Here is a 15,302-nt window from a genome sequence, read left to right on the forward strand (position 1 = left end):
CTTGCTTCACTTACAAAAATCTAACCTAGCTTTCTCTTCCATTAAGATTCACCTTGCAGCAATATCTGCATACCTGCAGACTACCTATTCAACTTCCCTATATAGAATACCAGTCATTAAAGCATTCATGGAGGGCCTTAGGAGAATTATACCACCAAGAACACTACCTGTTCCTTCATGGAACCTAAATGTTGTCCTAACTAGACTTATGGGTCCACCTTTTGAACCCATGCACTCCTGCGACATACAGTTCCTAACCTGGAAGGTGGCATTTCTCATCGCCATTACTTCCCTGAGAAGAGTAAGCGAGATTCAGGCGTTCACTATACAGGAACCTTTTATACAACTACACAAAAATAAAGTCGTCCTAAGGACCAATCCTAAATTTTTGCCAAAGGTTATTTCACCGTTCCATCTAAATCAAACAGTGGAACTTCCAGTGTTCTTTCCACAGCCAGATACCGTAGCTGAAAGGGCACTACATACATTAGATGTCAAAAGAGCATTGATGTATTACATTGACAGAACAAAGAACATCAGAAAGACTAAACAACTCTTTATTGCATTTCAAAAACCTCATGCAGGAAACCCAATTTCAAAACAAGGTATAGCCAGATGGATAGTTAAATGCATCCAAATCTGCTACCTTAAAGCTAAACGACAGCTGCCCATTACACCAAGGGCACACTCAACCAGAAAGAAAGGTGCTACCATGGCCTTTCTAGGAAACATCCCAATGCAAGAAATATGTAAGGCAGCCACATGGTCTACGCCTCACACATTCACCAAGCACTACTGTGTAGACGTGTTATCCGCACAACAAGCCACAGTAGGTCAAGCCGTATTAAGGACATTATTTCAAACTACTTCCACTCCTACAGGCTAATCCACCGCTTTTGGGGAAATAACTGCTTACTAGTCTATGCAGAACATGCGTATCTACAGCGACAGATGCCATCGAACTGAAAATGTCACTTACCCAGTGTACATCTGTTCGTGGCATCAGTCGCAGTAGATTCGCATGTGCCCACCCGCCTCCCCGGGAGCCTGTAGCAGTTTGGAAGTTACCTTCAATTATTTATATATGTATCATCTCAACCTTAAATAGGTGCATACTTAGTCACTCCATTGCATGGGCACTATTACTACAATTCAACTCCTACCTCACCCTCTGCGGGGAAAAACAATCGAAGATGGAGTCGACGCCCATGCGCAATGGAGACAAAAGGAGGAGTCACTCGGTCCCGTGACTCGAAAGACTTCTTCGAAGAAAAACAACTTGTAACACTCCGGCCCAACACCAGATGGCGAGCTATTGCAGAACATGCGAATCTACTGCGACTGATGCCACGAACAGATGTACACTGGGTAAGTGACATTTTCATTTCAAGCCTTTTGCGTGATAAAATATAACTGTCAGGAAATGGGGTTTCTTATATTGTGGTGTAGGAATTTGGCTCTGTATATACTATTTCAAAGTAAGAAATAGTGTGCACAGAGTCCAAGGGTTCCCCTTAGAGGTAAGATAGTGGCAAAAAGAGATAACTCTAATGCTCTATTTTGTGGTGGTCGAGCAATAGGCTTATCAGAGGGTAGTGTTAAGCATTTGTTGTGTACACACAGGCAATAAATGAGGAACACACACTCTGACTTACTCCAGGCCAATAGGTTTTTATAAAGAAAAATATATTTTCTTAGTTTAATTTAAGAACCACAGGTTCAAGATTTACAAGTAATACTTCAAATGAAAGGTATTTCACTCAGGTATTCTAGGAACTTTGAATAATCACAATAGCATATACAGTTTTGACAAAAATGGCAATAAGCTATTTTAAAAGTGGACACAGTGCAAAAATCAACAGTTCCTGGAGGAGGTAAGTAATTGTTAAGTTCACAGGTAAGTAAAACACTTACACGGTTCAAAGTTGGGTCCAAGGTAGCCCACTGTTGGGGGTTCAAGGCAACCCCAAAGGTACCACACCAGCAGCTCAGGGCCGGTCAGGTGCAGAGGTCAAAGAGGTGCCCAAAACACACAGGCTTCAATGGAGAACAGGGGTGGCCCGGTTCCAGTCTGCCAGCAGGTAAGTACCCGCGTCCTCGGAGGGCAGACCAGGGGGGTTTTGTAGGGCACCGGGGCGACACAAGCCGGCACAGAAAGTACACCCTCAGCAGCACGGGGCGGCCGGGTGCAGAGTGAAAACAGGCGTCGGGATTTGTATTGAAAGCAATGGGGAGACCCGGGGGTCTGTTCAATGATGCAGGCAGGCACGGGAAGCTCCTCGGGGTAGCCACCACCTGGGCTAGGCAGAAGGTCGCTTGTGGGTCACTCCTGCACTGGAGTTCGGCTCCTTCAGGTCCTGGGGGCTGCGGGTGCAGTGTTGGTTCCAGGTTCCTTGTTACAGGCAGTCGCAGTCAGGGTGAGTGTAAGGAAATGCCTCCTTGGCATGGTTACCCCCTGACTTTTTGCCTTTGCTGATGCTATGTTTTGAATTGAAAGTGTGCTGAGGCCTGCTAACCAGGCGCCAGTACCAGTGTTCTTTCCCTAACCTGTACTTTTGTATCCACAATTGGCACACCCTGGCATCCAGATAAGTCCCTTGTAAATGGTACCCCTGGTACCAAGGGCCCTGATGCCAGGGAAGGTCTCTAAGGGCTGCAGCATGTCTTATGCCACCCTGGAGACCCCTCACTCAGCACAGACACACTGCTTGCCAGCTTGTGTGTGCTGGTGAGAACAAAATGAGTAAGTCGACATGGCACTCCCCTCAGGGTGCCATGCCAGCCTCTCACTGCCTATGCAAGTATAGATAAGTCACCCCTCTAGCAGGCCTTACAGCCCTAAGGCAGGGTGCACTATACCATAGGTGAGGGCACCAGTGCATGAGCACTGTGCCCCTACAGTGTCTAAGCAAAACCTTAGACATTGTAAGTGCAGGGTAGCCATAAGACTATATGGTCTGGGAGTTTGTCAAACACGAACTCCACAGCACCATAATGGCTACACTGAAAACTGGGAAGTTTGGTATCAAACTTCTCAGCACAATAAATGCCAGTGTACATTTTATTGTGAAATACACCCCAGAGGGCACCTTAGAGGTGCCCCCTGAAACCTTAACCGACTATCTGTGTAGGCTGACTGGTTCCAGCAGCCTGCCACAACCGAGACATGTTGCTGGCCCCATGGGGAGAGTGCCTTTGTCACTCTGAGGCCAGTAACAAAGCCTGCACTGGGTTGAGATGCTAACACCTCCCCCAGGCAGGAGCTGTAACACCTGGCGGTGAGCCTCAAAGGCTCACCCCCTTTGTTCCAGCACCGCAGGACACTCCAGCTAGTGGAGTTGCCCGCCCCCTCCGGCCACGGCCCCTCTTTTGGCGGCAAGGCCGGAGGAAATAATGAGAATAACAAGGAGGAGTCACTGGCCAGTCAGGACAGCCCCTAAGGTGTCCTGAGCTGAAGTGACTCTAACTTTTAGAAATCCTCAATCTTGCAGATGGAGGATTCCCCCAATAGGGATAGGATTGTGACCCCCTCCCCTTGGGAGGAGGCACAAAGAGGGTGTACCCACCCTCAGGGCTAGTAGCCATTGGCTACTAACCCCCCAGACCTAAACACGCCCTTAAATTTAGTATTTAAGGGCTCCCCTGAACCTAAGAATTTCGATTCCTGCAACTACAAGAAGAAGAGGACTGCTGAGCTGAAAGACCCCTGCAGAAGAAGAAAAGAAGACACCAACTGCTTTGGCCCCAGACCTACCGGCCTGTCTCCTGCCTTCTAAAAGAAACCTGCTGCAGCGACGCTTTCCCCAGGACCAGCGACCTCTGAATCCTCAGAGGACTGCCCTGCTTCAAGAAAGACAAGAAACTCCAGAGGACAGCGGCCCTGCTCCAAAAAGACTGCAACTTTGTTACAGAGGAGCAGATTTAAAGACCCCAGCTAATCCCGCAAGAAGCGTGAGACTTGCAACACTGCACCCGGCGACCCCGACTCGACTGGTGGAGAAGCAACACTTCAGGGAGGACCCTCCGGCGACTCCAAGACTGTGAGTACCCAAAGTTGTCCCCCCTGAGCCCCCACAGCGACGCCTGCAGAGGGAATCCCGAGGCTCCCCCTGACCGCGACTGCCTGACTCTGAAATCACGACGCCTGGAAAAGACCCTGCACCCGCAGCCCCCAGGACCTGAAGGATCGGAACTCCAGGGCAGGAGTGACCCCCAGGAGGCCCTCTCCCTTGCCTAGGTGGTGGCTACCCCGAGGAGCCCCCCCCTTTCCTCCCTGCACTGCTGAAGAGACCCCTTGGTCTCCCATTGAAACCTACAGAGAACCCAACGCTTGTTTGCACACTGCACCTGGCCGCCCCCGCGCTGCGGAGGGTGTACTTTCTGTGTGGACTTGTGTCCCCCCTCCCCCCCCCCCCGCCTCATGCCCTACAAAACCCCCCTGGTCTGCCCCCCAAAGACGCGGGTACTTACCTGCTGGCAGACTGGAACCGGGGCACCCCCTTCTCCCCATTGAAGCCTGTGTGTTTTGGGCACCTCTTTGACCTCTGCACCTGACCGGCCCTGAGCTGCTGGTGTGATAACTTTGCGGTTGCTCTGAACCCCCAACGGTGGGCTACCTTGGACCCAAAACTGAAACCTGTAGGTGATTTACTTACCTGCTAAAACTAACAATACTTTACCTCCCCCAGGAACTGTGAAAATTGCACTAAGTGTCCACTTTTAAAACAGCTATTTGTGTTTTATATGAAAAGTATATATGCTACTGTAATTATTCAAAGTTCCTAAAGTACTTACCTGCAATACCTTTCAAATGAGATATTACATGTAGAATTTGAACCTGTGGTTCTTAAAATAAACTAAGAAAATATATTTTTCTATAACAAAACCTATTGGCTGGATTTGTCTCTGAGTGTGTGTTCCTCATTTATTGCCTGGGTGTATGTAAAACAAATGCTTAACACTACTCCTTTGATAAGCCTACTGCTCGACCACACTTCCACAAAATAGAGCATTAGTATTATCTCTTTTTGCCACTATCTTACCTCTAAGGGGAACCCTTGGACTCTGTGCATGCTATTCCTTACTTTGAAATAGCACATACAGAGCCAACTTCCTACAGTGAGCCTCTGGATTTCCTCTGCAGGCGTCGCTGTGGGGGCTCAGGGGGGTCAACTCTGGCTACTCACGCGCTCGCCGGGGAGGCCTCCCTGTAGTGTTGGTTTTCTGCAGGTTGAGCCGGGGGCGTCTGGTGCAGAGTGGAAAGTCTCACGCTTCCAGCGGGAAACGTGAAGTCCTTGAAGTTGCTTCTTTGTTGAAAGAAAGTTGCAGATGGTTGAACAGGGCCGCTGTTCTCGGGAGTTTCTTGGTCCTTGGGTACAGGGCAGTCCTCTGAGGCTTCAGAGGTCGCTGGTCCCTGTTGGATGCGTCGCTGTTGCAGTTTTCGTTGAAGTTGGGAAACAGGCTGGTAGGGCCGGGTCCCAAGCAGTTGTCGTCTCCGTCTTCACCGCAGGGCTTCAGGTCAGCAGTCCTTCTTCTTTAGGTTGCAGGAATCTAGTTTCCTAGGTTCTGGGGGGCCCTAAATACTGAATTTAGGGGTGTGTTTAGGACTGGGAGGGCAGTAGCCAATGGCTACTGTCCTTGAGGGTGGCTACACCCTCTTTGTGCCTCCTCCCTGTTGGGGGGGGGGGGGGGGGGGGGAGACATCCCTAATCCTATTGGGGGAATCCTCCATCCACAAGATGGAGGATTTCTAAAAATAAGAGTCACCTAAGCTCAGGGCACCTTAGGGTCTGTCCTGACTGGGGGGATGACTCCTGGTGTTTTTCTCATTATCTCCTCCAGCCTTGCCACCAAAAGTGGGGGCAGTGGCCGGAAGGGCGGGTATCTTCACTAGCTGGTATTCCCTGGGGCATTGTAACAAAAGGGGTAAGCCTTTGAGGCTCACCGCCAGGTGTTACAGTTCCTGCAGGGGGAGGTGAGAAGTACCTCCACCCAGTACAGGCTTTGTTCCTGGCCACGGAGTGACAAAGGCACTCTCCCCATGTGGCCAGCAACATGTCTGGTGTGTGGCAGGCTGGCAACAGCTAGTCAGCCCACACTGGAAGTCGGGTATGTTTTCAGGGGGCATCTCTAAGATGCCCTCTGGGTGTATTTTAAAATAAATTGCACATTGGCATCAGTGTGCATTTATTGTGCTGAGAAGTTAGATACCAAACTTCACAGTTTTCAGTGTAGCCATTATAGTGCTGTGGAGTTTGTGTTTGACAGACTCCCAGACCATATAATCTTATGGCTACCCTGCACTTACAATGTCTAAGATTTTCCTTCGACACTGTAGGAGGCATAGTGCTAATGCACGTATGCCTTCACCTGTGGTATAGTGCACCCTGCCTTAGGGCTGTAAGGCCTGCTAGAGCGGTGACTTACCTATGCCACAGGCAGTGTGAGGTTAGCGTGGCACTCTGACGGGAGTGCCATGTCGACTTAGTCATTTTCTCCCCACTAGCACACACAAGCTGTGAAGCAGTGTGCATGTACTGAGTGAGGGGTACCCAGGGTGGCATAAGACATGCTGCAGCCCCTAGAGACCTTCCCTGGCATCAGGGCCCTTGGTACCAGGGGTACCAGTTACAAGGGACTTACCTGAGTGCCAGGGTTGTGCCAATTGTGGAGACAAAGGTACAGTTTTGGAAAAGAACACTGGTGCTGGGGCCTGATTAGCAGGGTCCCAGCACACTTTCAAATCATAACTTAGCATCAGCAAGGCAAAAAGTCAGGGGGTAACCATGCCAAGGAGGAATTTCCTTACATGTGGTGTTCTGCGACCTTGTATTACACTACCAATCTCATTAACACCAGTAGGTTTTATTTGCTAAATCTCCGGCTCAAACGTGGGTAACAGAATAAGTGTAAAACATTTGTACAGCACCAAATAATTGGAGAAGAAATTCAAGAGACCCTCAGAATTCCAACACAAATTTAAAAACACAGGTTATATTTTTACTTCTGTTCAGACACCACAATGAAAAAAATCATTGGGAGTGTTCCATAGATATAGAATGTACAAGGTATGCATTGAATGTGACACCTAGCAGCTTTTTCAGCATGAAGTTGGGCTAGATCTATTGTGATTTCTTTAGGCGACCAGCTCCAGTAGAGTCCCTAAAAATATTTACCTTGGTCAGAGAAGCCGTCTTCACTCCGTTCCAGGCAATTTTATCCCTTTGCTATAGATTCCTATGAAAGTGGTCCTCAAGCAAGGGATACAGTATGCCGAAGATGCTAAAGGATGCTGTAGATATGTGGTCAACAAGGGTCTTCCTGCTGCTGCTCCTCTGTCCACAGAGGAGTGAGTTAATCTTGGTCACAGGTTACATGTCCCTCAAAGTCCTCTTGGTCCTAGCAGAAGTTCAGTTTCCATTAGTCTGCCAGTCCCCCAGCATAGAGGTCAAAGCCAAATCCTTTCCTGGATAATACCTCGTCTTCTGGGCGACCAAGCTGCACTCTGATAACTGTCCTGGGTTCAGCCGACTTGGTGCAGGTTGGAGCGCTTAGTCTTTGTAGGAAAGTGACTCATTTTGGCAAGGTACACCTCACGTTTTGCCTGGTATCTGATGTGATTTCGAATGAAAGTGCACTGGTTTCCTGCTAACCAGATCCCCAGTGCCAGATCTCTTTCCCAGAACTGCACAGTTGTTTCCCCCATTGGCAAAACCTTCATCACCTTCTAGGTCCCTAGTAAATGGTACCCCTGGTACCTATGGCCTGGTGTACTAAAAAGGGATCTTAAGGACTGCAGCACAAGGTTTTGTACCACCCTATAGGAGTCCTCAGCAAGCACATGACAGGCTGCGAGACTTGGTGCATACAAAGTGCCATGTCCCCTAATACTGCATGCAAAATGTGTAAGTCACCCCTCTAGCTGGCCTTACAGTCCTAAGGCAGGGTGCATTATATTACATGTGAGGGCATAGCTGCACAAGCAGATATGCCCCTGCTTTGTCTTTGTCGATTCTCGTCCTAGTAAGTGAGGAGGGAAGCCATTTTAAATGCTTGTGCTGGACATTCGTCAACACGAGTTCCCCTGCTACATGATGGCTTCACTGACGATATGGATGTTTGGTATCAAACATCTCGTAATGGTGAACCCACTCTGATGCCAGTGTTGGATTTACCCAGTACATGCATCCAGAGCTCACCTTAGCGGTACCCCCTGAAACCCTACCAGCCTTAGGTGTGCTTGCTGACAAGTTTCTTCCAGACTGCTACCCAAAGCACCGTTCTTGACCCCTTGGGTAAGAACCTTCTGCTGTCAGGAGGCCCAAAACAAAAGCCTGTGCAGGAAGAGGGTGTAGCACCCCCTTCAACAGGATGACTTGCTGATTAGCCTTCCCTAGCACTCCCCTGCCTATGAAATGCAAACCTGGCTCTCCACATAGGAGAGGAATGTAAAACCTCTCCCACAACCCGCCACCACCACCACAACAGACAAGAGCTCATTTGGCTTCTGGACAAGCAGGAAAATTAGTCAGTCAGTTAGGTGTTCCACCAGCAGGCTGATACTGTCCCTAAAGTGGGCTACTGCGAGGTGGACATGATTGGACATGATTTTTCAGAAGTAGCCATCTTGGTGATTGTAGGTAGCTAGCCTGCTCGAAGGGGTCTGTAGGAAAATACCCTCTTTCTTGGCATGGTTACCCCAATTTTCCTGCCTGTTGTCAGTATGTTTGACTGTGTCTACTGGTTTTGTGTTAACCAGTACCCCAGTAGTTTTGCGCTCTCCTCTAAATTGTACCTTTTTTTTCTTCCTACAATTGGAACACTGGTCCCTCTCCCTTCCCCCCCATGTAAGTCCCTAGTATATGGTACCTAGGTACCCAGGGCATTGGGGTTCCAAGGGATCCCTATGGGCCGCAGCACTTATTCTGCCACCCATAGGGAGCCCATGCAAAGGGTTCTGCAGGCCTGCCATTGCAGCCTGCGTCAAATGGGTGCATGCATCAGTTTTCACTACAGGTCACTACACCATAAGTCCCCCCCCTATGGTAGGCCCTCTGAGCCCAGAGGGCAGGGTGCAGGCACCTGTGTGTGAGGGCACCCCTGCACTAGCAGAGGTGCCCCCACAAACTCCAGATCCATTTTCCTGGACTTTGTGAGTGCGGGTATACCATCTTACGCGTGTAAGACATAGGTCACTAACTGTGTCCAGCTACATAATGGTAACTCAGAATCTGGTCATGTTTGGTATCAAACATGTTGGAATCATACCCCAATACTGTTGCAAGTATTGGAAGTATGATTCCAGGCACTCTGGGGGCTGCTTAGAGGACCCACAGCATTACTACCACCAGCTTTACTGGGTTTTCCGGCCAGCTGCTGTCACCCCTCAGACAGGTTTCTGCCCTCCTGCTGCTTGACCTGATCAAACCCAGGAAGGAAGAACAAAGGATTTCGTTTGGAAATAGGTGTGGCCGACTTGGGAGGGGTACCCTCTCCAAGCCACTGGTTTGCTTTGAAGGGCACATTTGGTGCCCTCCGTGCATAATCCACTCCACTCCACTCCACACCAGTTCAGGGACCCCCAGTCTCTGCTCTGGCTCAAAATTGGACAATGGAAAGAGGAGTGACCACTCCCCTGTCCATCACCACCCCACGGGTGGTGCCCAGAGCTCCTCCAGAGGCCCCCAGTACAAGTGCTCCCTCCCATAAATCTGGTTGTGGTAACCTTTTATTTCCCCCCCCTCCCTCCCCCCCCCCCCCCACACACACACACAGTTGGCATACTAGTGCACCAGTGTAAGGCCCTAGTATATTCAACTAGGTATTCAAGGCATTGGTACACCAGAGGTCTCCAATCGGTTGCAGCATATATTTTGCCACCCCTGTCTTCACACATGCCATTGCAGCCTGCGTAAAATGATGCATGCACCCTTTCACTACCGAACCTGTTCACTTCAGTTAAATATAAGTCACCCCTCTGGTAGACCCTTCAGCTCAAGGGCAAGATGCATGCAACTCTGTGTTCCTGCTCTGGTGCAAAACTACACAAATGACTGGGGAGTGAAGACCCCCCCTGTCCAGCTCCTCATCTAGTGCGGTGCACAGAGCTCTGCCAGGTGGCCACTTGATTCTGCCATCTTGAAAATAAGATGTGCAGAGGCCTGTGGGAGCATCTGACTGGTCTGTCCAGTAGAGTAGCATTCCTGACACCCCCGATCGGTGGATCATTGCAGTAGTTGTCCAACCCCCTTCCTGGGTTACTTAAAGGCTCCCCTGAGAATGGGACCCCAGATACGTTTTCAAGACTCTTCTGCTACCTAGACACCGGATCCTGATTCTAGACTTCACTGGGAACAAAAAGAAGACTGCAGCTGGTAGAAGGGCTCCTACTGTAACTTTGTCTCCGAGCATTGCAAAGACTCTGCAACTTCTGTGGCCGTGCATCATCTAGAGTCACAAGGGTTCTGCCTCCACTAAGGAAATCCAGAAGGAATTTCCCTTGATTTGAAGGAGCCACTCCCCTGCTACCACAGACCCCTCAACGTCCAGTTTGTGGATCCTGCTGTCCCACAAATTTCTTCAGGCTCTGCAACACAGGTGGTGGTTCTGTGGCTCTCCAAAGGTCTTACCTGTCTACTACAACTGGGAAGGGGGTGGTCCCTAGCTGGAGTTGCTGCAGCGGACCCCCGGGCACTGCATCTGTTAATAAGGCTTGTTGACTCTTGAGTCCGAAGACCTCTTATCTGCATGAAGCCCCAATCTCAAGCATCACACAAGTCCAAGACTGACGTCCTCCCTATAACTCCTGAAATGTGGGATCCTTCTTTGTGCTGCTGAGGCCTCCTTGTAACTTCCTGTGCCGGCTGCCAGAGGGTTCTCCTGGGGTCTTCATCAATTTCTGCTTGTTCTCCTCACTGCTGAGGGCTGGCCCTGACTTACCTGTAAAGGTTGAGTCCCTTCTACTGCAACTCTTTGTGGATCCTTCCTTTTGCATTTGCCAAGGCTTGTTGGTAGCCCTGCTGGTCACTGACCCCTCTGAAATTCAACGACCGGCATGGTACAGCTTATGGGTGACTCCTGGAGTCCCTCTGCATCACCTGGATGCCGCATCTGCCTCTTCACAACGACCGTCCAACAGGGAAGTACCCACAAGAAGGGTGTGCATTGCCTGCCTGCACTCCCTGGGTGACTCCGGGTGGTTTGGACTCTGTCCCCTTTTTCCTCAGATACTCCTTGTCCGTAATCAATGCTGGGGTTCCACTGACCTGGTCCACAGGTCACTGCAGCAGCTGGACAGCTGAGGTCCCCATTGACTTCAGCGGGAGGTTCTGACACAATTTCACCACTATGCTCCTTGGCTCCCTGGTGTAAGTACTCTATTCGCTGTTTATACACGGGTCGGGGGGCACTCTTGAACCTTCCTTGGTCCTATGGACCTCTAAGCGGTCCTCCTCTGGGAAGGGTTCTTCTGCAACCTTTTTCCAACCGCAAATGTCCCATGTTTTCCTAGGGACACCATCGCTAAGTAACACCTCTGCTTAATGGATTTCTGGGGAAACTCTGCAACTTATCTCTGGTGGTATAGTACTTCCCCAGTCCTTAGGATCCTTTAGTTTTAGTCTTGTCTGGCTGTACTGTTCTTAACTCCTTTTTTTTTTTTTTAAGTATATGGTTTGTGCCTTCCCCCCACCCACACAGAGAGAGAGAGAGAGACAGACAGACACACACACACGTTTAGAGCCTGTGTGTTAAAAAAAAAAAAACTTCTTTTGTGTGGTTATACCTTGTGTATAAATCACTGTGTGACTCAGTGGTTATTTCCATTGCTTTGCACCCCCTCTGATAAGCCTTAGCTACTCTCCAGAGCTACCCTTTGAGAGCTTTGGTTAATAGAAGCCCCTTACACTATCACTAAGTGTTGCCTAGACTCAGTGCAAGGCACCTCACCTATAGGTGTACCCCATGTACTGAGCCAGCCTTCTTCACAGGGCATTGATCAGAATCACACCTAGCCACTCCAGGTGGCACTGGGGAGGCCGAGTGCAGAGGTGCAGTAAGGCATTGGGGACCCAATACTTTCCTATGGGAGTTTGGCCTTTGTGAAGACAGGCTGCAGGCTCTGGCAAGGAAGCTAGTCAGGGACAATAAGCAGGTAGTTACTAGACTTTGGGTGCTCGGGGACGTAGGTGCACCTTTGGTCCTCTTCTCCTTTGCCCAGGGTCGACGGATGCAGGGGTGTCTTTTGGTTTGGATTTTCATGTCTGGGAGCACTCGCTGTCAGGGGGTCCTGCGTATTGAGGCTGCAGGCATTAGGCATTATCTGGGATTCTGGCAGGGGTGGACCCAGAGTGGACTCTAACTCTTAGGAGCGGGTGCGTCATTGTCACTCGTGACCCACCATAGGTTGGGTCAGGGGTCACATGTGCAGTGGTTGCTAGAGATGTCAGATTTTCTCTCTCCACAAAACTGTAGGAGAGGGGGGCCTGCATACAGAGGCTGCAAGGGCCTCTGGAGAGTTCAAGATGGTTGAGACCACACTGTACTTTGTCTCTGGGCAGCTGAGGACCTGCATTGGCACGGTTTGTTAGCTTCACCTTGGGTTGTGGACGTCTGGTGCAGTTGTTACTTCTGGGGGTCAGGTTTCAGGGATCCAGCAGCTGCAGAGCCCTTTCTTTGTAGTTTCCTCTTGCAGAGCAAGTCCGCTGGAGAGACTTTATTGAAGGCTGGACGAGTTGGCTTTTTGTGCAGGAGTCTAGGTCAGCAGGCAGGCCAAAGGAACTGGGTCCAGGTCAGTTGATTCTTGTTTTCCTCTTCTGTTGATGCAACCCTTGTTTGTCTGGGTTGTCTTAGGTTGTCAGTATGAGTTCTAGGGTTCAGAGGTGCCACCTAAATACTCAATTTAGGTGTGTTACAGGGAGTGCCAGGCGGTAGCCAGTGGGTGACAACATTTAGGGTGACTGCAACCTTTTTATGACTACTTCAGCTGGGAAGTGGACATAACCCTAACCCTAATCCTAGTGAACTAATATCTTACAAACAAGATTGCGGAATTTAAAAGTAGTGTCCACTTAAGCTAGTCCTCCTTAGCGGTGGGCTTGGAACTAAGTAGTTGGTCATCTCCACCAACAAGGCCTTTGAAGCTCCCTGCCCTGGAATATCCATCCTGTCTGGGAGTGGAGGTCACACCTCTGCCCAGGGCAGACATTTATCTCAGGGACCTCAAGAGCGCTGAGACTCACCTTGGGGTGGCCAGAAAGGCATCTGTGGTGGCGGAACTGGTCAGTCAGCACACTAGTAGCCAGTAGACTTTCAGGGGGCACCTCTAAGAGATAACTACGCACAAAATATGTAGGAAGCTGGCTCTGTATATACTATACCAAAATGGGGTATGGTGTGTACAGAGTGCAGGGGGTTCCCAGAGGCTTAACAGAGGCTAAAGTAGATAATATTAATGCTCTGTTTTGTGGTAGTGTGGTCACACAGTTAGGCTTATCAGAGTGTAGTGCAAAGCATTTGTTGTACACACGCAGTCAAGAAATGAGGCACACACACTCAATGACTTACTCCAGGCCAATTGTTTTTATATAGCACAAATATATTTTGTTACTTTATTACTAGAACCAAAGGATCTTTGTTGCAGGAGTCTTTTCAGGCTTTTTCTGCCTGCACCTAGTTGATCTCTGTTTTCATGATCAGCGGTGTTCCAGTGCTTAACATCTGCCAGAAGTCTGCATAGGGGCCTGTCCACACATTTACTGTAAATTACGGAGTTGACATTCATGTTCATCAAGAGGGCCATTATTTCCGCTCAGTCCTGCAGCATTTCATGGTGTGGAGTCCAATCCTCAAACCTCCATTTGGGAAGTACTACTTTATGTATTCAAAAGGTGAGGAATCTGCAGTTAGATATATCTAGCAGGGAGGTATTTATTACTTGCCTTCAACTCTTGCTGGTAGATATTCTAACTGAAGAGTCTTCATTGACCAACCAGCCTCTGCACTCCTTGCAGCAGGCTTTGTGGCATTCTTAAGGCTCCTTGTCTAAGGTAGCAGAATTTCCTGCAGTAAACTGACGACAACGCACAGGAGTGATTCCTGTGTACTGCCACTAGAACCAAATTATGCCATAGAAGCATTTTCTGGAAAAAATATTCAGTTTGGTGCCTTGAAAAGTCAAGTGATGAGTAATTTTAAGGTTAGATGGAGTATCAACCAGATAGTGTTACTGAAGACAAGTAACTTGTTCACTGGATTATTTCCAGAAATGTGCTTTGAGAAATATCGATATGTTGTGCTTCATCATAGCAATGAATCACTTACTTCTATTAGTTGAAATCTTTAATATTGTGAACTACTGGTGGGACTCTAGGAGTGAGAATCATTAGATCTTTTGGTCTAGAGAGACTTTTACCTCTTCTGCATTGTAACTTCGCGGTCTGCGACTTTTCGAACTTTCTGATCTTCATGCAGATCTGGCCAGTAATGTCAGAGACTCTGAACAAGCATCGGGCTGATAACCGGATTGTGGAACGCTGCTGCCGTTGCCTTCGCTTTGCTGTTCGCTGTGTTGGGAAAGGGTCAGCTGCTCTCCTACAGCCGTTGGTTACACAGGTAAGGATGTTGTGGTTACCCTTATAAATGTTTGTGCACAGTGAGCCTATATGTTTAGTTTGTTTACTATTTGTATGCGTAGACAAGTGGATTATCTTGAGTGGACAAGTGCCCACCTCAAAGGAAATGCCACCATCTGTCTGATGTCACACAAATTGCATTGTCTGTCAAACTGTTACTTCTAAAACTTTAAAAGACCAGGAGTGGAGAGAATTACTTTGACTATGGCATCAAACATGTCTGAATCACACCCCATTAATGTTGCCAGTGTTGGTTGTATGATTCCATGCACTCTGGGGGCCCCTTAGAGGACCCCTAGCTTTGATCCTACCAGTTTGCATGGTTTTCTAGGGCGGCCCATGCAGCTGCCATCCTACATACAAGTTTCTGCCCTCCTGCTTCTTGACCAGCTCAAGCCCAAGAAGGCAGAACAAAGTATTTCCTTTGGGAGAGGGACACAACACCCTCTCCCTTTGGAAATAAGTGTTGCATTGCGTGGGAGGGGTAACCTCCTGAGCCACTGGTATGCTTTGAAGGGCACATTTGGTGCCCTTCTTGCATAAATAGGTTTGCACAAGTCTCTGCTCTGGCGCAAAACTGGACTATGGAAAGGGGAGTAACCACTCCCCTGTTTGAGCCCAGGGGTGGTACCCAGAGGTCCTCCAGGTGGCCACTTGATTCTGCCATCTTGA

At 49.1% G+C, this 15,302-nt stretch overlaps 1 protein-coding gene across 3 annotated transcripts in view; it reads left to right on the forward strand.

The window, feature by feature from the left end:
* Positions 1–15,302, forward strand: part of TNPO3 (transportin 3) — a 991,461-nt gene that overhangs the window by 706,347 nt on the left and 269,812 nt on the right. The window contains exon 16 of one of the 3 annotated variants that reach the window (XM_069229384.1): positions 14,470–14,610. In XM_069229384.1, the coding sequence (XP_069085485.1) occupies positions 14,470–14,610 (141 nt within the window). Of the gene's footprint in view, positions 1–14,448; positions 14,611–15,302 lie in introns of all 3 variants that reach the window. The other 2 variants (XM_069229382.1, XM_069229383.1) reach the window with 2 other exon arrangements.

The sequence above is a fragment of the Pleurodeles waltl genome, chromosome 4_1 (genome assembly GCF_031143425.1).
Source record: "Pleurodeles waltl isolate 20211129_DDA chromosome 4_1, aPleWal1.hap1.20221129, whole genome shotgun sequence".
Classification (NCBI taxonomy): domain Eukaryota; kingdom Metazoa; phylum Chordata; class Amphibia; order Caudata; family Salamandridae; genus Pleurodeles; species Pleurodeles waltl.